The sequence below is a fragment of the Rhinatrema bivittatum genome, chromosome 2, assembly GCF_901001135.1.
Source record: "Rhinatrema bivittatum chromosome 2, aRhiBiv1.1, whole genome shotgun sequence".
Classification (NCBI taxonomy): domain Eukaryota; kingdom Metazoa; phylum Chordata; class Amphibia; order Gymnophiona; family Rhinatrematidae; genus Rhinatrema; species Rhinatrema bivittatum.
In genome coordinates this window covers 221,260,719-221,282,246 of record NC_042616.1, presented here as the reverse complement: position 1 = coordinate 221,282,246, position 21,528 = coordinate 221,260,719, and the positions used below count along the sequence as shown (strand labels likewise).

Below are 21,528 nucleotides of genomic sequence, written 5' to 3'. Positions count from 1 at the left end.
AAATTGTTGAAATACATTTTGTTCGTTTAACCTTTAACTTCTGGTTTGCTGGTAGACTGAATTACTGTGTCACGAAATTATGTTTGTCTAAAAAGTGTGTCACCAACATGAAAAGTTTGGAAAGCTCTGCACTAAAGGATGGGGATCTAGTAACTCGAGGTGGCAGACTAGGGTTTTGGAGCCAGTTTTACATGCACTGTCAGAGGTACGAACAACACGGTACACATCAGTGAAGATTGGATGTGATTTGGAATGAGGAAAGCCACACAAAGATGAGATTTGTACAATGTTCTCTCGCCCTAGATTGATGCATCTCTACTTGGCTACGATCAAGCTAGGGGGAGAGAACATTGTACAAATCTCATCTTTGTGTGGCTTTCCTCATTCCAAATCACATCCAATCTTCACTGATGTGTACCGTGTTGTTCGTACCTCTGACAGTGCATGTAAAACTGGCCCCCAAAACCCTTGTCCACCACCAAACCTTCACCTTGAGTTACTAGATTACCCTCCTATAGTGGTATAAATAGTTTACTACTATGCAACCCCCTATAAAGAGACTTCTTGTGCACTCTCTTTCTCCTCTAGGAACAGCCCAAAATAAGAAAATGCCTGTCTGAGTACTTCACTGTTTGCAAAAATGTAAAACAGGTTGCAATAAAATACCTATGCAAAGTACTAAAATAGCACACAGTGCAGTAACTCTAAATTATCATAGCCATGCCCTTTTCCTTATCATGGGCTTTATTCATGCAAAATTTATAGCATTTTGATGAATCTAAGCCCACATGTTTAGCCAGATGATTCGGGGGTGGGGAATGGGCGGATCATGGAAGAGTCAAGCTGGCCAGATACATTAACTGGCTAGCTAGCAGAGCCGTGCAGCGGCTCAATATGGACCTCAGGAATAATAGGAAACATTTCTAGAGCTCTTCTGTGTTATGTATAAATAGAATGACAGCACTTAGTTCACTGTATGGCTAAAATTGTATAGCCAGGAAGGTACAAAAATGCTCTTGAATCCTTTGCTTCATTCAGTAAATGCTGGTTTTTATTTCACAGGCAGGACTCAGCATAGCTGCTGCAGAGACAAGATGTAGGCATAGACATACAAGTTCAGTTTCTCCTCAGACTTGCTTCCTAGTTTGTTTGTTTTCATACTGAACTATAAGTTCTGGATATACTACTGTTTCTCGGAAGTATTATATGAAATGGTGACTATATTATTACTATTATAACAACAGTACTAGAATAAAAAAAGAACAATATAACACTAGAACATTCTAGAGACCCCTTCCTCAGAGGCTAAGCGATTTTCATAAGAAAGTCACTGTGACCAGAGCCAGTTCAGAGCCAGGTAAAGTGGTTATTACGTGGTTACTATTTGACCTTCAGCATTCAGGGGAATTAAGAGTCAAACAGCAAGTTGCAACGATCCTTTTTCTTGGATTAGCGAAATACAGCTTTGACATGTTTTCGAGGATTATCTTCTCTTCATCAGGTCAGTGAATAAACAGCATTTGGGATAATTTTGTAACACTGTGCATAAATTAGCTGTAAAATATGCACATAACACACCAGTTTTCAAAAAGAATTAGTCCACTTTGAAAATATTCCTGGCAAAACTACCCACACAATTACACCTGCTATTTAGTGCATGTAGTTTTGATGAAAGAACTTATGCGCATACTTTTTCAATTCAAAACCTTATGCAGATAAATCCCAACCCCAACTAGACTTTGCTTCCGGAACACTTCTCTTCCATGTGCATGTAGTGTGCATGAGTGTAATGTTACACATATATTTGGGCACATCGTTTTCTAAGGGGCCATTTCTTTTGGAAGAGTACTAATTTGCCCGCAGTTGTCCCTTTTGTGTGTGCTTGGACTGTTCAGTTTCTGCTGCTTCACTTATAACGTGTCCACCCTCTCACTCTTCAGGATTTATGTGTACAGGCCATCAAACTCCCGGACTTCATTTCTGCAGAGACTTACTGGGATCTTCCTGTGTCATGCATCAGGCAAACTCAGGGCCCTGCGCCTGCCATGCTTAATAACAAAGGTTCACATCATCTTGTGGGACAAGTATTTATGGTGACATCTGGTGGGGCTCTACCACCCTAAAGCATTTAGTCACATATGGTTTTTCCTTCAGTAGGTCTCCATTTATCTTCGGCACATGTAGAATAATGACAATCTGAAATATGCATTTAGGAAATGACAGTAGAAAAGGTTACAGGGCACCCAATTCTTTTTTTCTAATCAGAATTATAGCAAGTGACATGGCAATACTTTACATTTCTGGTACTGAAATATGCTGCTGTTACATTTACAGAAATCTGTTGGGGGGTCATGGGAATCAAACCTGTGTCTGGGGTATTGGCCAAGGGATCCTACTGTGGACCCACAGAGACTCTAAATCACCACCCCCCTCTGCAGAAAATACTAAGCAAAGCAAAGTTAAGGAGACCTGCCTCCGGAGGCTTACGATTGGACCTGTTCCCTGGCCATGCTCCTGAATTTCCTGAATCCTGGTCCTTGGATATTCTCCTGGTTCCTGCTCTGCTCCTGTACTCAGCTACATTCCTGCTTCCTGTTCTGGTCCTGGTCTTCAGTTCCTTCCTGGTTCCTGCTTCTGCCTGAGGAGCGTCTGCCAGCTGCCTGCACCCAAGGGCTCAACTCATGGGGAAAGGTCTGCTTCAGATAGAAGACAGCAGACCTGGATCGCCCAACCTCTCCAAGGCATGCCCCTGCCTAGACACTGTACCGAATCTCTGTATCCAATGAATCAGGCCTTGATAGTTTGGACCAGCCCAAAAAAGAGGTAGGGCTAAATGGGGCAGCTTTCTGCATGTGTGAAAGACCCTATAGAGGCGGTGCAAAGGTTGCAAACCCAGCCTCGTGGCCTTCAACTGATGATGGAATCCCCCCAGCAAGGTGAGCAGCCCTGAGCAGACCTGCCACATCCATTCCATAACCCTGATCGCCCCTTCCAAAAAGGTTTGGTGGTAATAGGGATGGGCTGTAGGGTTCTTGCATCCATACAAGTTATGGTTTCACCTACACCCACATTCGTACGTGTCCGTATCACATAAGATGGGTGATATGATTAGCCTGTTCACAAAAAGACGCCCTGGCATGGGGAACACATTTCTGGAGCGAGATGATCCAATCCTGAATTGAACAGACTCATTTGTGACTGCTCTCTTCCTGGCCTTTGGTGATCTTCTAGAACATGTTCAGTTGGTGAAGCGTAAGATCTTGGGGATCCATCAGGACCAGTGCAATGTAACCAAGTATGCCATGGAATATAACTAGTTAGCAAATGATCTGGGCTGGAATTGGCCCAGCTACAGCCCCCAGCCAACCTAGAAGCCTGGCTCACTTTATGCACAAGAATTGAAAGACGCTTGGGAAAATAAAGCCAAGAGAAAGAAAGTTACTAACCATCTGAGTGATGCATCAAGCCACGGTAGTGCTCTAACATGGTTTAAACAGCATACATCATGTGATATACTTGACATTTGCATGGCCCTGCCAAGGTTGCCTCCACTATTACAATGAGCTGCTTTGCATGTGGTTTGCATGTATGAATAATGCAAATGCAGGCAAAGCAGCTCATTACTAGGCAATTTAATGCTAATATTTTATCGAGGTTCACTGAGAAAGTGGTCAGTTGCGATAAAATCACAATTGACAATGGTTTTTGTAAATCTAAACAAATGCACATCAGTCACCTAAACAGATATTAATGAGTTCAGTCCCCCAGCAGGGACAACACTGCCACTTCATTTCCACATATTTTCTACATCTTTCTACATTTTTCAAGCAGGTAATTCAGGATTATTCTTCAAATATATAGGGGTAGATTTTAAAAGGAGCGCGTGGGGTGTACATGTACGCGTGCTACCTGGCGTGCACACATGTAGCACACATGTTATAAATCAGGAGTCGGCGCGTGCAAGGGGGTGCACAATTGTGCACCTTGTGTGTGCTGAGCCTGCGCTGAGCTGCACTGCCTTCCCCGTTCCCTCCCAGGCTGCTCCGAAATCGGAGCAGCTTTGGAGAGAACTTCCCTAACCCCCCATCCCACCTTCCTTTCCCTTCCCCTACCACCCCCGCCCTTTCCCCCCTACCTTTTTTTTCCTTTCTTTTATTACTAAACTTACTTCAGCCCTGGGGATTTATGCGCGTAACCTTTTGAAAATCTGGCCCATATTGTTTGATATTCATCTTTTTTCAACCTGAGGTATTTCATGTTCTTTGACCTTTGCCTTTTGGTTTCAGAATATGTTGGTTGCCCCATCACGCGTTTGACAACAGTTTCTTTTCTCTCATCGTAACTTCTTCAATTAAATCAGGTTTGCTCCTACCTCTACCTCTTTAATATTCACTCCGGTTTGTTTTTCTTTTCCCTTGTCTCCTCAGGATACTTTGTTGTGTGGTAAACAACATGTAAAAAATGTTTTAAATCATTTCCGTCCTGTTAATACTGCTGTTCTATAGTATCCTATAGTATTCTATAGACTGTACATTTAATGGTTTGATTTTCTTCATAAAGGGGTAAATTTTAAAAGGTTACGCGCGGGCATACATGTTCGCGCGCTACCTGGCGCACACACATGTACGCCCGATTTTATAACATGCGCACGCAGGCGTGCGCATGTTATAAAATACGGGATCGGCACGCGCAAGGGGGTGCACAACTGTGCACCTTGCACGCGCCAAGCCGCGCTGCCTTCCCCTGTTCCCTTCCCCCCACCCCACCTTCCCTTCCCTTCCCCTACCTCCCCCGCCCTTTCCCCCCTACCTTTTTTGATTTCTTGTTTTTGTTTCCAAATTTACTTCAGCCCTGGGGCTGAAGTAAGTTGTGCGCGCCGGCCGACTGACGGCGCCCAATCCCTGGCACAGTGGCAAATGGCCGCTGTGCCCGGAGCCTCTGACCCTGCCCTCACCCCACCCCCTTCCTGCCTCTTTAGTAAAGCCCCAGGACTTACACGCGTCCCGGGGCTTTACGCGCGTTGCTGGGCCTTTTGAAAAGAGGCCCGGCACGCGTAAGCCTGGTTACAAGCGTAAATCCTTCGGATTTACGAGCGTAACCTTTTTAAAATCCGGCCCATAGAGTATACTATCTGTTTTTTTTATCTATTTTTTATCTGTTTTTATGTTTCCTTATGTTGTACGCATATCACATTTATGCCTTTTGCTGGATGCCTCTATGCATTTTTGTTGGTAAAAAAATATTTTCCAATTTTTTCTTGCAGCTAAAAGTTTTTCTGTTTACTTACTTACTGTTTACTTACATTAAAAATAATGTAAGTAAGTGTATACTACACTCTTAAAGTCAGCCTATGTCCCTCCTGATGCAGCTCTGCGAAACACAGTCCCTAGCAAGGTTCAAACCTGCAAACCTGGCTCTTTTTGCTAGTATATAGATAGATAGATAGATGTAGTTCCTGACATTATTTATTACAATATGGCCTCTGTTTGATAAAGAAAATCCCACAGATTCTTGACAATTAGAGTCCTGATGTAATTCAAAGTTGTATATCCCTTGCCCTGTATTTCATTTCAATAATTCCTTAATTTTGTCATGGTGCTCAGCTGGGGGACGGAGACTCAGCACAGTGTCTAGGTAGGGATGCACTTTGAAGAGATCGAGTGATCCAGAGTTGCTGTCTCTGCCTAAAGCAGCCCATCATTCCCCGTGGGTTGAGCCCTTGGGTGCAGGCAGCTGCTAGGACTTCTCAGGCGGAAGCAGGACCTAAGAAGGAACCAAAGACCAGAACCAGAGCAGGAATCAGGAAAGTATCTCAAGACCAGGAATCAGAAAATACAGGAACACCATCAGGAAAGAAAACATCACGGAGTGGACTGTTGGACCAGCAAAGGTGTGTCAGGCTAGATCTCCTTATATACAGCTCTCTATTTGGGACACACCTACTGCTGGTCCAAGAGGGAACTTCTGGAGGCAGGTCTCCCTAATTTCGCTTTGCTTAGTATTTTCTGCAGGTGGCCTGGTGATTCAGAGTGTCTATGGCATCACAGCAGGATCCGCTGGCTTTGGGATATTTCTTATAATGGTTAAACTGGGTCTTTCCACTATGTCTTAGAGAATCATAGGCCCATGCAACATTCTGATTCACCAATAAATGTAATTTTGTGGGTGGTTTTTTTTTTTTTTTTTGCCAGACAGTTGAAATATCATAGCTGTAATGGGCTAATTCTGGGATTAGTGAAGAGCATTCTATTCATGCCTATTGAGGTAATTTGAAAAAGTCTGAAGTCAGGCCTTGACACTATCCAGTATGGTATCTTTCACTAAGCCGTGGAGTGAACTGCATATAGAAAGAGACCAGCAAGACAAAACCATATACCCATTTGGGTCAGAGTATTAAATAAATGCCTTCACTGTGGGAAAAGTGCCTCTAAAGTGCGGAACTAAATGACTTTCTTAAAAGTTTGCTGGCAACATGTTCAAACTTTTTTTTGTGAGCAAAAGTGAATCTGGCGGGGATCTTTCCAAAATAAACATGTGCTCTTGTGGATGTTATTTTGTTTTATTCTCAGACTGTTTCATCTGGACTCTTGTTTCTAATGTCAAGTGGAAATATATGGAATCCTCATTTCAAAGTTTGCAAATTGATTTTTGATTTGTTCTGATGTAGTACAGGTTTAGCCACCTATATATATATAGTTTGCATCAGATTTCTCTGTGGCCACTCCACCTTTATGGAACAACTTTCTGGAATCAGTACGCGTGGCCTCGTCTTTAAAAGTGTTCGAGAAGACCTTAAAAATGCACCTTTTGAGATGGCTTTTCAAAGCTAATAATTGGGTCTCCAGTTGTTTATAGAGGGAATGGATGAGTAACCTAGTAACTAGAACAGTGGGCTAAGACCCACGGAAGCCAGCATTCAAATCCCAATGTCACTCCTTGTGACCTTGGGCAAGTCACTTTACCCTCCGTTGCCTCAGGTACAAAATTAGATTGTAAGCTTTCTGGGGATAGAGAAATACCTATGGTACCTGCATGTAATCTGCTTTGAAGTGCCGAAAAGCAGAATATAAATAAAATAAATGTACATTACCTGTTTTCAGTTCTCATACTTGTTTTTATCATTGTGTCTGTAATATTATGTAAACTGCTGTGAAAGGAAAAATAAAATAAATAAATGTTATCACTGATCCAAAAGTTCCCAGAAAACAAGAGCTCGCTTACCTCCCCTTACCACCATGGTCAGCAGTTTGCAGAACTGTAAGGTTACTGTATGTTCATCACAGACTTAGAGTTCTCAGGCTTAAAGAAGTGACTACAATGCATTGGTCATTTTGGGAAAAATCAATCTTCAAGATTTTCTTTTTTTTTTTTTTATTTTAATATGTGAATATAATAAAATACACTATAGATTTGAAATAGATGCAGGAGGATTCCACCAAAATTATTTTTTTTCTTTCTATTTATCATTATCATTCCACCATGCAGCAATAATCTTTAAAACTTGTTAGGATGTAGTTTCAAACAAATAGGAAAGACAAAAAATATTATGACCAACTGTGACTTCAAATGTCACTCTCATGGAAAAGGTCAAATGATGTTTTGTTGGGTTTTTTTTTCTAAATATAGTTTTATAAAATGTCTCCCACATGGGGAAAATAATTCACAGGGGATGACACACAACGTTGCCTGTAAATCATGGGTGAAAGTCTTGTTATTTCTGGAATGTCAGCGCAGTTAGCCCTGGTTAATCTAGGCTTTATTTATCCATTCTGTCTGCATGTCTGCTGAAAGACTAACGCAGCAGATTGTAGCCAAAACAAAATGTTGATTGTGTGTATATCATTAGAAGTTACTTCTGTACACTTAAGAATAATTTTGCTTTACATTTCTTCCCCCCACCCCCAGGTTAGGAGTAGAGTTGTTTGAATAGTCTCATCTAAAAGTATCTGAATAGTATGAAGTCAATTGTCAAAGGGTTCTGACCCCTAGCTTTGGGAGTCAGGACCCTAAATTCGCCATTGTGAAAATTGAAATAGTTCAAGGCCTAACTTTTCATTGGCTTCCTCAGTTTAGGATCCTAAAAGTAGGTATGGATAAGGTGTATGAGTGAGTGGTTTTTGGGGGGCAGGGCAGAGAAGATCAAGTTGCAGTAAAGAAGTTAGGCACCTAGCACTAATTTTCAAGGCCAGGAGATTAATTTGGGCAGCTAAATCTAAACGCTGCAATAGCAGGGCCAGATCTGGACAGCCAGCGCTAGCTTACCTCTTCCTCCCACCAGCTGGAATTCAAAGTTCACTTTTGGACTGACAGCACACCCCCATCCTTCCCTCCTATCCATCAAAGAAAAAGTACCCCAGAGGACTGAGAAAAATGCTTAGTAAAAGAGGCCCTTAGAAGAAACCCAGGTTTTCTACAGTTTGGAAGACAACTTTAACTCCCTAAAGTTAAGAACATAGGAAAAGCTACACTGGGTCAGGCCAAAGTTCCTTAAAGCCCAGCAGCCTGTCTCCAACTTTGGGCAATCCAAGTCACAAGTACCCGGTAAGATCCCAAAGAATAGATCCAGTCCTTCTTGCTCATAACCAGGGATAAGCATTGGCTTTCCCAAGTCTTCATGGCTAATAATGACATGGCTCCTGGCTCAGTCAGCTCTGGAGCACAGGGGTTCGGTGAGAACATTGTGGACCAGGCACAGTCCCACAACTTCCCAGGGTTCCTGCACGGGGGGGGGGGGGGGGGGGAAGGTTACTCTCTTCAAAACCTTTAGTGCTTTCTCTCACCAATCCAGTCACTCAAAAAATTACCACACCGACCCCCAAAGCTGTTGTTCAAATCTGTCACTGATGGCAGACAGAGCAAAGTCCAATGGCTACTGCACTAAACAGCTCAGATAGCCCAGAGCACAAAGAAAACTATCTCAGTCTCTCATGTATCACAGTGTTGCACACCCTTAGGTAAGCTCTGTGAGGCAGGGGCTCTCCTATCCTGGCTCTTCTCCAGGTCATGTTTTAGGATGCAGCTCTCCTTCCTTTTTTTCTGTTACTTCTCAAACTCAAATAAGCCTCTGTCTGATTCCTTTTTATCTGTCAGCAACTCTGTAGGAACTTCCTCTGGAAGGCAAGTCCTCTTTGAACTCCACAAAGGACAGGCCTCTGATTCACCACACTTTTCCAATACTCTTCCTTGCCTGAAGAAATCCCCATTCTTTGGACCTCTAGAGCTTGGAGCACCCACAGCATCACTTTTCAGGAATTCACTCACTTACCCCAAGATATCTTCTGAGAACCCTGTCTGAGATAGTTATTTACTCTCTCAGACAATAGAAGGACCAGGGGACACTCCATGAAGTTAGCAAGTAGCTCATTTAAAACAAATCGAAGAAAATTCTTTTTCACTCAGCGCATAGTTAAGCTCTGGAATTCATTGCCGGAGGATGTGGTTACAGCAATTAGTGTAACTGGGTTTAAAAAAGGTTTGGATAAGTTCCTAGAGGATAAATCCATAAACTGCTATGATGGTAATTAATAGGCAATAGTAGCTTGTGATGTTTCTAATGTTTGGGTACTTGCCAGGTATTTGTGACTTGGATTGGCCACTGTTGGAAGGATACTGGGCTTGATGGATCCTTGGTCTGACTCAGTATGGCATTTCTTATGTTCTTACCTTGGGCCCCAGCCACCTTCCACAGACAGGAAACCTCTTCTCCAGAGTACCCTTCTATATGTGAGAGAGGGTCAACACCTCTAGATCTTTTTCCTGTGGAGAGAAAGTCCCAATAGCACCCTCTGTAAGAGAGGCACTGACTTCCAGCACCTTCTGCTTGGAAAGGCACTCACAGCTTCCCCGTCCTCCCGTTGCTGTAATGCAAAGCCTCCCTACACGCGCCTTCCAACTCTGCCATCGTTACTGGCAACCAGGCCTACAGAGGCCACTACTGCCATACTAGTAAGGGACAACACTATTACTAAAGTGTAAATTTGGGTGAGACAAAGTGATTTACACATTTTTCTTCCAAGAACTTGTCTAAACACTTTTTAAACCCAGTTATGCTAACTGCTTTCACTATATCCTCTGGCAACAAACTCCACAGTTTAATTATATGCTGAGGGAAAAATATTTTCTCTTTGATTTGTTTTAAATTTTCTACTTATTAGCTTCATAGTGCCCCCTAGTTCTAATACTATTGGACGTTCCTATTTACCTGTTCCACCCCACTCATGATTTTAGAGACCGCTATCATATCACATCTCAGCTGTCTCTTCTCCAAGATGAAGATCCCTAACCAGTTTAGCCTTTCCTCTTAGGTGAACCTTTCCATCCCTTTTATCATTTTGGTCACCCTTCTCTGCACCTTTTCTAGTTCTACTATATCTTTTTTGAAATGCAACCATAATTGCAACATAGTCCTCAAGATGAGGTTGCACCATGGATTGATACAGATTCATTAAGTTATCTTCCATTTTTATTTTCCATTCCTCTAACATTTCCAAAATTTCAAAGTATTGTCCACAGTGGCTTCAAGATCCGTTTTCTGGGTAGAGACTCTAATACAGAACCCAGCAGTGTGCAGCTACTTTTTTAGATTGGAGTGGAGGAGTAATCTGGTAGTTAAAGCAGCAGGCTGCCAAGCTTTGCATTTGTCCATATTAAATTTCATCTGCCATTTAGATGCCAAATCCCCAAATCTCACAAGGTCCTCTTGCAATTCCTCACAATTGGCTTGTTATTTAGCTACTTTGAATACATTTGTCATCTGCAAATTTGATCACCTTACTCATCACTTCCATTTCCAGATCATTTATGAATATATTAAAAAGCACCGTTCCGAGTACAGATCCCTGGGGCACTCCACTGTTTTATTTTTCTCCACTGAGAGAAAGGACCATGCAGTCATACTCTCTGTTTCTGATCTTTTAGTTAGTTATCAATCCACAATAATACATTGCCTCATGTCTTTTTAATTTCCTATTAAGTCTCTAATGAGAGACTTAGTCAAATGCTTTTTAAATTCCAGATACACTATATCAACTGACTCACCCTTGTCAACATATTTATTAACCCCATCAAAAAAAATCTAACAGATTTGTAAGAATCGACATTCCTTTGCTAAATCATTGCTGGCTCTGCTCTGTTAATCTGCGTCTATCCAGATGACCAGTACTTTTGTTCAGATTAGTTTCTATCATTTTGCCTGGCACTGATGATCTAAGGAACCCTTTTTAAAATGGGTGTTGTTGGCTACTCTCCAATCTTCAGGTACTGTAGCTGATTTGATTGAGAACTTAGAGATTACTAATAAGAAGTCTGCAATTTCATTTTTTAGTTCTTTCTGAACTCGGGAGGGGGGGGAGTGTAATATCTTTTAGTTTGTACTTTTTAGTTTGTCTATTTGCTCTATTACATCTTCCCAGTTCACTGTGATTTGTTTCAGTTCCTCTGAATCATCATCTTTAAAAAATGCTTCCTGATCTCCCTGATACTCTCCTCAGTAAAAATAAAAGCAAATAATTTAGTTTTTCTGCTATGGTCTTGACTCTCTTAGCACCGCTTTACCTCTCAGTCATTTAGTGGTCCAACCAACTCCCTCACTGGCTTCTTGCATCGAATATACTTGAAAAAGTTTTTATTTTGTGTGTTTGCCTCTCTGTCGAGTTTCTTTTCAAATTCTCTTTTGGCCTGTGTCATTAATGCTTTATGTCTAACTTGCCAGTGCTTCTGCACTTTCCTATTTTATTTGGTTCCATGTTCCAGTTTTTAGAAAATGTCATTTTGGCTTTAATAGCCATTCACCTCACCATTTAACCACGCTGGCATTCATTTGGTCTTCTTTCTACCTTTTCTAAAGCTTGGAATACATCTAGTCGGTATTTCAAACAGCATCCATGCCTCGTGAAAATTGTTAACCTTTGCAAATGCTTCTTTTATTTTTTTTTCTAATTTCCTCAGTTTAGGATAGTCTCCTTGTTTAAAGTTAAATGCTACTACAGACGTTTTCCTTAATTTTCTCCCTTCAGTGGTTATGTTAAATCTCAGAATGTTATGATCACTATTGCCAAGTGGTCCCATCACCGTTACCTCTCGCACCAGATCCTGCATCTCAGTAAGTATTTGATCCAGAGAATTATCTCCTACTCACTGGTTCCAGGACTAGCTTTTCCATTAAGCACTCATTTATAGCATCTAGAAACACTACATCCCTTGCATGTGCTGATGACACATTTACCCAATCAATATTGGGGTAATTGAAATCGCCCATTATTATCTTGTTGCTTAATTTAGATTTCCTAATTTCTGTCTCTTCATCCTGGCCAGGTGGACAGTAGATGCTCTCACCACTATACTCTTCCCCACCACACTGGGAATGTCTAGCCATAGAGATTCTACTGTGCATTTTGTTTCCTGCAAGACTTTTACTCTGTTTGACTTTATACTATCCTTAACATATGGCATCACACTCCCACCCCTTCACCAGTTTGACCTAGCCTATCATTTCAATATACTTTATTTCCTGGTATCACAGTGTCCCATTGGTGGTTATCATCTTTCCACCAGGTTATGTCTACATCTTTTCAGTGCCATGTATTCTTTTTATTTAAAAAAAAAAAAAAAACCCCCAACAAAAAAACATGTTTATTCAAACCAGATGCTCAAATGTACCAAATTACACAGAGGATCAAACTAATTTTTCAATCTTATTTTTTAGACTTCTTACATTTACATACAGACAATTCAAAGTATGATTTGTAATTGTAATCACAGCCAGCCTAGCAGTTGTAATGGGTAGTTTTAAATCATTTATCTCTGTCTGTGCACCTGGGCCACTTCTGCCTCTAGCAGAACCTTTCAATTGGGATATTATTCTAACTTCCCCACTATGCCAATATCCTTTGAAGAAACCTCACTTCCAACCATGCATTCCTGAGAGACTGTTGGCGTTCTCCCATGATCTAGTTTAAAAGCTGATCTCTTATTTGCATGTTAGCGGCCAGCAGTCTGGTTCCATCCTGCTTAAGGTGGAACCCATCCTTTCAGAATAGGCTCCCCCTTCCCCCAAGTATTGCTCAGCTCCTAACAAATCTACAGCCTTCTTCCCTGCACCATCACCTCATCCATACATTGAGACTCTGGAGCTCTCCCTGCTTCTATATGTGGAATGGGGAGCATTTTTGTGAATGCTTTCCTGGAGGTTCTGGATTTCAGCTTTCTAAAAGCCTAAATGTGACTTCCAGATCTGCCATCCCATACCTTCCTATGTCCTTGTTACCTCACATGTTCCATGACGGTTGGCTTCTCCCAGTACTGTCTAAAATCCTTTCTAGGAGACATACGAGTCCACCACTTTTGCACCAAGCAAGCAAATTACCAAATGATCCTCATGCCCACCAGCCATCCAGCTATCTATATTGCTAATGATCGAATTGCCAGCTACAAAGGTTATCGTAACCTTTCTCAGCTGGGCACATGCCCCTGAAGATACATCCTTGGTATAAGAGGATAGTGCATCACCTGGTGGGTAGGTCCTAGCTACAGAGTCATTTTCTACCACACCAAAGGGGATGCTTTCTTTCCTGGCAATTGTGCTCCTCCAAGGTAGCACAGCTCCTCCAGGCCTACCACTCTAGTCTTCAGAGATCATTCTCTGAGATACAGGAGCTCTCTGCATCGCACGCACAACCTGTCACCAAATGGTAGACAATCATGCATGTAGCACTAGGTGCAAAAGACTGGACAGTCCCCATCTCGTTTCTGAACTGCTGTCTGCATCTTAATACTGTTGAGTTTGTTAGTTAAGGTTGCTAAGGGTTGCTTAATTTAATATAAAGTCCTTTACATTTAATTTGGTATATTTTATGTTAGTTTGGCAATCGTTCGCAAAGGGACAACAATTAATCTGTTGATAAGGGCTTGGTTACCCCCTTGATTTATCTAAATCCCTGAGTGACTCTTGTGAAAATTTTCTCTCCTGTCCTCTTAATAGGGATAAAAGTCTATAAATCAAAGAATGTGCTTGGGGTGGGTGGATACTGAAGATGAACCTAGCTTTCTCTTTTAAGTCAAAGGGACTCCACACCCCTGCCTGTACCCTATCACTGGAAGGTCTTTTATGATTCACTTATATTTCTGGTAAAATGTCATCTTTTGCTCATTCTGTTCTGACTTAAGGAAGAGCGTATCGGCTTCGAAAGCTAGTCAAGAAATGTATTGTTAGCCCAATAAAAAGGTATCACCTTATACTGTTGGGTTTTTTTTGGTTTTGTTTTCATTTGTAAACCATTAAGGTGTCCTTTTGCACGCCATTCCCAGCGCGCGCACATGGACTTGACAGTTTTATAACATGTGCGCGTCAATGTGCAAATGTTATAAAATCTGCTACCCACGTGCGTATCTGCGCACAATTTTATATTGGCGCGTGCATGTGTGCGTGAGTGCCGAATTGCACATGGAAGGGGTGCGGCGACGCGATAGGCCCTATTCCCCCCTACCTAACGTGCTTCCCTTTTGCCCTACTAACCTGGATCCCTAAAACCCCACTAACTATCCTACATATTTTTGTTTTGAAACTTAGCTGCTGTCCAGAGCAGCAGCAACTTGCGCAGGCCGGTTGTCTCCTGGTGCGTGCTTCTTCCCGGCCCGTCCATGCCCTGCCCAGACCGGACCTCCAGTCCGCCCCCTTTTTCACAAATCCTCTCTTTTGTGCATATCATCAGATACGCGCGTGGCTGCAGGCGTTTTAAAATCCCTGTGGCGCGCGCATCCCATCCATGCTCGCATCCGCCCATTTTGGCACTGGGCTTTTAAAATTCAGCCTTATATTTCTATGCATTGAATCTTGGTTTTTAACCATGGTACTTCATGTAGGTTATCCCAGTACCTTCTTGGAAGCCCTATGCAACCATACAATTGCTGTTAGGGCTTATTATTTATTTTATTTAAAACATTTACAAGCCGCACTTTTGCTCATTCTAGGTGGGTTACAAATTTGCACACATAATAAAATAGGTTGTAACTACTGCTCTAGGCAGGATACTATAATGCTATTCTTGAATTTTTTTAATCTTTTTCTAATTTTGTTATAACATCTGGTTGTGACAAAACAAAATGGAACATCTACTGTTGTCTCAAAGACTCATACAGTAGACTCATTGATTGGGGTGTTTGTTACTAGTAGATGTGTATCTGGTAATAATTTTTATTTTATTTTTGTGTTGTTTTTAGTTTATTTTCATTTTTTGTTTCGTTTTGTAAAATTTTTCATTTTTCTATTTTTGCTTTGTTTTTAGTGTTCACTAAATTGAAATAACGCACACTAAGGCAAATAGTGTGCACTACATAAGAACATAAGTACATGCCATACTGGGTCAGCCCAAGGGTCCATCAATCCCAGCATCCTGTTTCCAACGGTGGCCAATCCAGGCCATAAGAACCTGGCAAGTACCCAAAAACTAAGTCTATTCCATGTTACCGTTGCTAGTAATAGCAGTGGCTATTTTCTAAGTCAACTCAATTAATAACAGGTAATGGACTTCTCCTCCAAGAACTTATCCAATCCTTTTTTAAACACAGCTATACTAACTGCACTAACCACATCCTCTGGCAACAAATTCCAGAGTTTAATTGTGCGTTGAGTGAAAAAGAACTTTCTCCGATTAGTTTTAAATGTGCCACACGCTAACTTCATGGAGTGCCCCCTAGTCTTTCTATTATCCGAAAGAGTAAATAACCAATTCACATCTACCCGTTCTAAACCTCTCACAATTTTAAACACCTCTATCATATCCCCCCTCAGCCATCTCTTCTCTAAGCTGAAAAGTCCTAATCTCTTTAGTCTTTCCTCATAGGGGAGCGGTTCCATTCCCCTAATCATTTTGGTAGCCCTTCTCTGTAACTTCTCCATCGCAATTATATCTTTTCTGAGATTCGGCGACCAGAATTGTACACAGTATTCAAGGTGTGGTCTCACCATGGAGCGATACAGAGGCATTATGACATTTTCCGTTTTATTCACCATTCCCTTTCTAATAATTCCCAACATTCTGCTGGCTTTTTTGACTGCCGCAGCACACTGAACCGACGATTTCAATGTGTTATCCACTATGACACCTAGATCTCTTTCTTGGGTTGTAGCACTAACTTGTAATACTTGATAATACTTCACACTATTTCATTATACACTATTTGCATTATACACTATTTGCATTACTGTGTACTATTTAAATTTAGCACGCACTAAAAACAAAACAAAACAACATTTTTTATTTTTGGCTAGCATTTCATTTACAAAATGACATGAAATGATATAGACAATGTTATGTCTATGGTCATTTGAAACGATAGCACCTCCCTAGTTAGTATAAGCAAGGGCAGCCTTAGGGCGTGCCAAGGGGTGTAGCAGCAGCAGTGATCCACGCACAGGGGTGCAGCAACTGTAAACATTGGTGATTTGTGCTGAGGGATGTAGCAGCTGCAGTGATCTTCACCATGGGGTGTAGCAGCTGTGGTGCAGTAAGTGCAGAAATCACTGTTGCTGCAAGGGGTACAGCAGCTGCAGAGACTGGTGCCACACTGAGGGGTGCAGCAGCTGCAGAAACTGGTGCCACACTGAGGGGTGCAACAGCTGCAGAGACTGGTGCCACACTGAGGGGTGCAGCAGCTGCAGAGACTGGGGCCACACTGAGAGGTGCAACAGCTGCAGAGACTGGTGCCACACTGAGGGGTGCAGCAGCTGCAGTGATCAGAACAGCACTTAGAGGAGGTATTGTGCAGTTGTTGTGTGTGCTTTCATATTAAAATTGATTTAAACTTTGTCGGTTTCAGTATTTTCCTTGTCTGAAATAAAAGTATAAACATACTAAGAAAAAAGATTCCCGTTTCCTAATCATGCTTTCCTGTCTACGTTACTGTAACCGCTCTGCTATGTGAACCTTTCACCTCATCATAATTAGTCTTCTAATATAATTTGTATCATATAAATAATCTGACTGCAAGTGCGATATGAGATTTACTTGTTGACAGCAGGTTATCTTTTAGCTCCATGAGCATTCTCTCTCTTTCTTATGCCATATGTTTTCTGATATTTAGAAAAAAAATAAGGCAGTGTAATGACCTATACATCTATATCTAGTTTTGTCTTTAACTGAAAGAGCTTAGATCTTCCATGTGTCTTGCAGCTCTATGTTGTGTCTGACAATTGTTCTGTTTCCTTCGCCTCCCAAGCCCACACTTCTAGGTTATTTTGTATAGTGGGCAACTTAATGTTATTATGGCAGCTTCCCTGACAGAGTGCTTCCTACCTACTGTGCCTTTATCCAAAGTGGAGGAATACAAGAGGGCTGAGAGATTGTATTGGAAAGTCCACCCCTGTGACATAGAGGTCGCTGGCTTTGTGCGTCAAGTTGGAGACTTCTAACAGGTTAGAGACTAGAAATGACACAATGGAGGTCTGAGTATGTGGCAGTCTGATGGCCAGATGTTGAGAGGAAGCTCAGAGTAAGGATTATTGCCTCCACTGAATATAAGAAGAAAGGATCTATTGTGTGGTCACTTTGATGAGCAAGTCTGCTTCTAATGAAAAGTAGGAGAGCCTGGAAAAGGTTTTGCCTGAGAATGTTAGTGTTTAACTGGAGTTTGCTGTTTTCATTTTGATGACTGGGTGCACCATAGACACTTGGAAAAGTGATATTGCTATTTACTTAATATGGTTAAGTGGTTCTTTGACCTGACAACATAACCTATTGTGTTTGTTTTATTTTAGCTAGACTGGAATATAGCATCATTTAAGTACACAAGTGTTTGTATCATCATGGTTGTCTTTATTTCACTTAAAGCTTCAAATTGTTTTATTTTTAGGATGTTGTGTGACTATAGCACTTACATTTGAAAATAGTTATACAATAGCAAAATGTTTACCAGCCAACTCCTAGTTTCATCAAAACAGAGAGACTCCTTATAAGGCTCTCATATTAGTCATCTATTTATACCACTATAGGAGGGTCAACTAGTAACTCGAGGTGAGGTTTTGGTGGTGGTCTAGGGTTTGGGGGACAATTTTACCTGCACAGTCAAACATACGAACAGAAGATTTGATCAGTGAAGATTGGATGTGATTTGGAATGAGGAAAGGTACACAAAGATGAAATTTCTACAATGTACTCTCGCCCTAGCTTGATGTGTGCACCTTTCCTCACTCCAAATCACATCAAATCTTCACTGATATGTACTGTGCTGTAGTGTTCGTACATCTCACTGTAAATGTAAAATTGGCCCCCAAACCCTAGACCACCACTAAATAGATGACTAATATGAGAACTCTCTCTCTTTCTATCTCTCTCTCTCCTGCAAGTTTTCATATTGTCATGTGCAATCTTACACCTTAATTTAGTCCATTCCCCAGAAGAAACCTATCCCAATCACTGCTATTTAAGACAGGAGGAAGAGGGATATGAAATTGAGGTATCATGATCCCTCACTTATGGCTACCCAAACGTTTTGCCCAGTTAGGTCCTGCCCTCCTCCGTCTATTATCATCCATCACATTGCTCATCCTTGATAGGAGGCCATAGACCCAGGACCCACTTCAAAACCCAATATACATGTACCTTGCCTCCCATCCAAATATCACTGTTGGTTGACTGGGTAAGTTCCCTTACCCCCATAGACTGTGGTCACTACCTCTGTAGTATCCCTAGGCTGATGAGAAGCCAGATCTGGGAATATACCGCAAGTCTTTCGTATGTAAGCTCTGCGCCAAGTGGCCAGTTTATATTTCATTCTTTTGATGCATCATTTATCTGGAAACACAAATATTATCAGCATTGACAATATGGTATCTGTTAAACAACACTGTCTAAAAAATATGAGGATAGCTTTCAAACAACTCCAAGTGGTAGCATATATGTGTGTATATGGCTGAGCATAGATCTATGGTAATAATTTATAACCCATGTGAATCTCTAACCTGCAACATATGTGCATATGTATGCTTACATGCGAATACATGCAATGCATTGAGAGCCAAGTATTTCAATGCATTGAATATGTGTACTTTTCCTACCAATTTTAAAAATACACATGGCATATACTTTATTTGCAAAAATAAAGTAGGACTTAACTCGCATAAAACCAGATTTAAGCACATAAGTATATTTTAAAACATGCACACATTATTGACATTACCAGTTTATCAATTACTCCACCAATTCACCAAATTCTTCTCCAGGTCGGCCATCCATTGCTCCTACCATGTGACAGGGGCCGACCAATGGCACCGGTAGCCCCTGTCACATGGTAAGGGCAAAGGGCCACCGGCGCCATTTTGTTTACTGGCAGCCGACGGCTCGAGAGCGGGAGATCATTCCTGGGACCCCTGCTGCACCACCAGGGACTTTAGGAAGTTTTGGGGGGGTTGTAATTAAGTAAATTTGAAAGGTTGGGGTGGGTTTGGGTTTTTTTTTTAAATAAATGTGCCCCTCCCTCCCGCGCTAACCCGAACAGTGAATTTTCCATGAAGTTCGGGGGAAATCCATCTCAGGATTCGGGCTCTCCGACCCATGCCGAATTGGACAATTTCTTTGAAATTGTCCAAGTCGGCAAAAACGAATGCACATCTTTATTAATTATATAATAAAGCTGCGGCCATTATTACCACATAAAAAGCGTTTGCCTCATATTGTTCTGTATTGTATTTGCGATTCCACTTTGCGACAGCGAACGGAGCAGCGCCCCAAGCATCAGCGGTCGCGACGTTATAAGTTTTAACCACACAATGACTTTTCTGGTTACAAATAATCTGTACACTGGGGGAATATTTAAACTACAGATTTGTCCAGTTAAGTCTTGAACTTGGCTGGACAAATCCTTTTGAATATTGATGTCTATGTAATTTTCATTCCTGTGGCCAATAACCCATGTTTAGAGTGTAAATGTTTCAAAGATTCTTAATGCTCTCACATTTATTTCCTAAAACAATGGGCTCCTCAGTTCTCCTAAGATTAGACCTTGTTCTAGATGATTTGCTTCATTTATTTTGGTGCTGCAGCTGAGCAATAACATAATGCATAAAACTACAAACCATATCTGTTTTATGTCAGATCAGAAGTAGGAAGCACATACAAATAGTCTTAAATAGCATGTCAGATGGATGGAGCTTAAGTGGAATGGGCACAGGGCTGCAGAACCTTTCACCCCGAGGTCACCAGCTGAAGTGAGTAACAACAGGAAGAAAGTCTGTGGCTGTGTGAACTGAATTGGTGTTCTTTACTTAATTCCCAGTAGACATGTATTCATGTTTTGATGAATGACACTAATTGACATTCACATTTAATTAATTTTGGCAATCTCAGCAGGGCGGCAAAAGATGGAATGAACCAACAGTGGTTCCCCATTAAGGTGGTCATTTTGTTAACACTGCACATAAATTAGCCAGCAAATATGATTCATAAGTTACACCAATATTCTATATGGGCTTATGCACATAGGTCCGTTTTGAAGATTTTTTTAAATTTAAAAAATATCTATCCCGCGCTATCCACAGTCCTAGGTGGGTAACATTAGTCACATACATAATGAAATAACTTATTTTTGTTGTTATCTTAATGTAACACATTGGAATAAAAACAGAGACAAAAATCAACTACCTGCTCAGCAGAGAAGCCTACTCACGAAACCAATCACGCTGGCCCATAAAGTGCACTATTCTCCATGCACCATCATAGTTAAGCCATAACCTAGCAATTAGTTGATAATTTGTCCAAAATCCTCATTCGCTTTCTAAACGTCTGCATACAAGTTATAGATCTCAAAGACTCTGTCAAGGAATTTCACGGCAGTAGACCTACCACAGAGAACTTCCTAGCTCCAGATTTAGAGGGATCAATATTCAAGGCTGACGATGTCAGTAATTTAGAGCTTATCTGACTAAGATGTATATTCCGTGGCATGGCGAAGCTGCTGAATATACGAGTATACGTGCGCACTTAGCCAGATAAGTCTACCTGGCTATGTTTAGACCTGCTCTATAGTGCGTCTAAACTTACATGTATACTTATGCGGCTAACTCTGAATATCGGCAGTTAGCTGTATAAGTTATACGCCTAGCTCACTCTGCCCCCAGCTGCCCAATACATGCCTACTTTTTGTGTGTGTAACTTTTAGCCATGTAAGGAACTTATGTGGCTAAGTGGTGACTGCTGAGCATTGGCACATATTCAGCAGCTGCTTCTTAGCCGCATAATTCCCGCTTATCGTGCTAAATAGTGCTGAACATGCTTTGAATATTGGCCCTAGAAAGTCTAACTAGGCAAGTCGAAGATACATTAAATATATTACATCCAAATTGTCTTAGAAAACGAGGAGGCCTGTAGGTCGTCAACACAGTATTCAAACAGATAGGGGCATCCCTGCTTAACAGCTTATGGATAAGTGTGAGAATCTTAAAGCATATCTACCACTGGAACGGCAGCCAATGTAAGTCACATATAATACTAGTGTTATATGATCTCTTAAATGAGTGCTTGTCAAAACATGGCCCGC

The 21,528-nt window shown here is 41.4% G+C and overlaps 1 protein-coding gene across 1 annotated transcript in view; it reads left to right on the top strand.

Annotated features, from left to right (window-relative positions):
- CPVL (carboxypeptidase vitellogenic like) overlaps window positions 1-21,528 on the top strand; it is a gene marked incomplete at its 5' end in the record, with an annotated part of 147,095 nt that overhangs the window by 63,571 nt on the left and 61,996 nt on the right. The window contains 1 exon segment of the mRNA XM_029587066.1: window positions 17,228-17,410. Coding sequence (XP_029442926.1) covers window positions 17,228-17,410 — 183 coding nt within the window.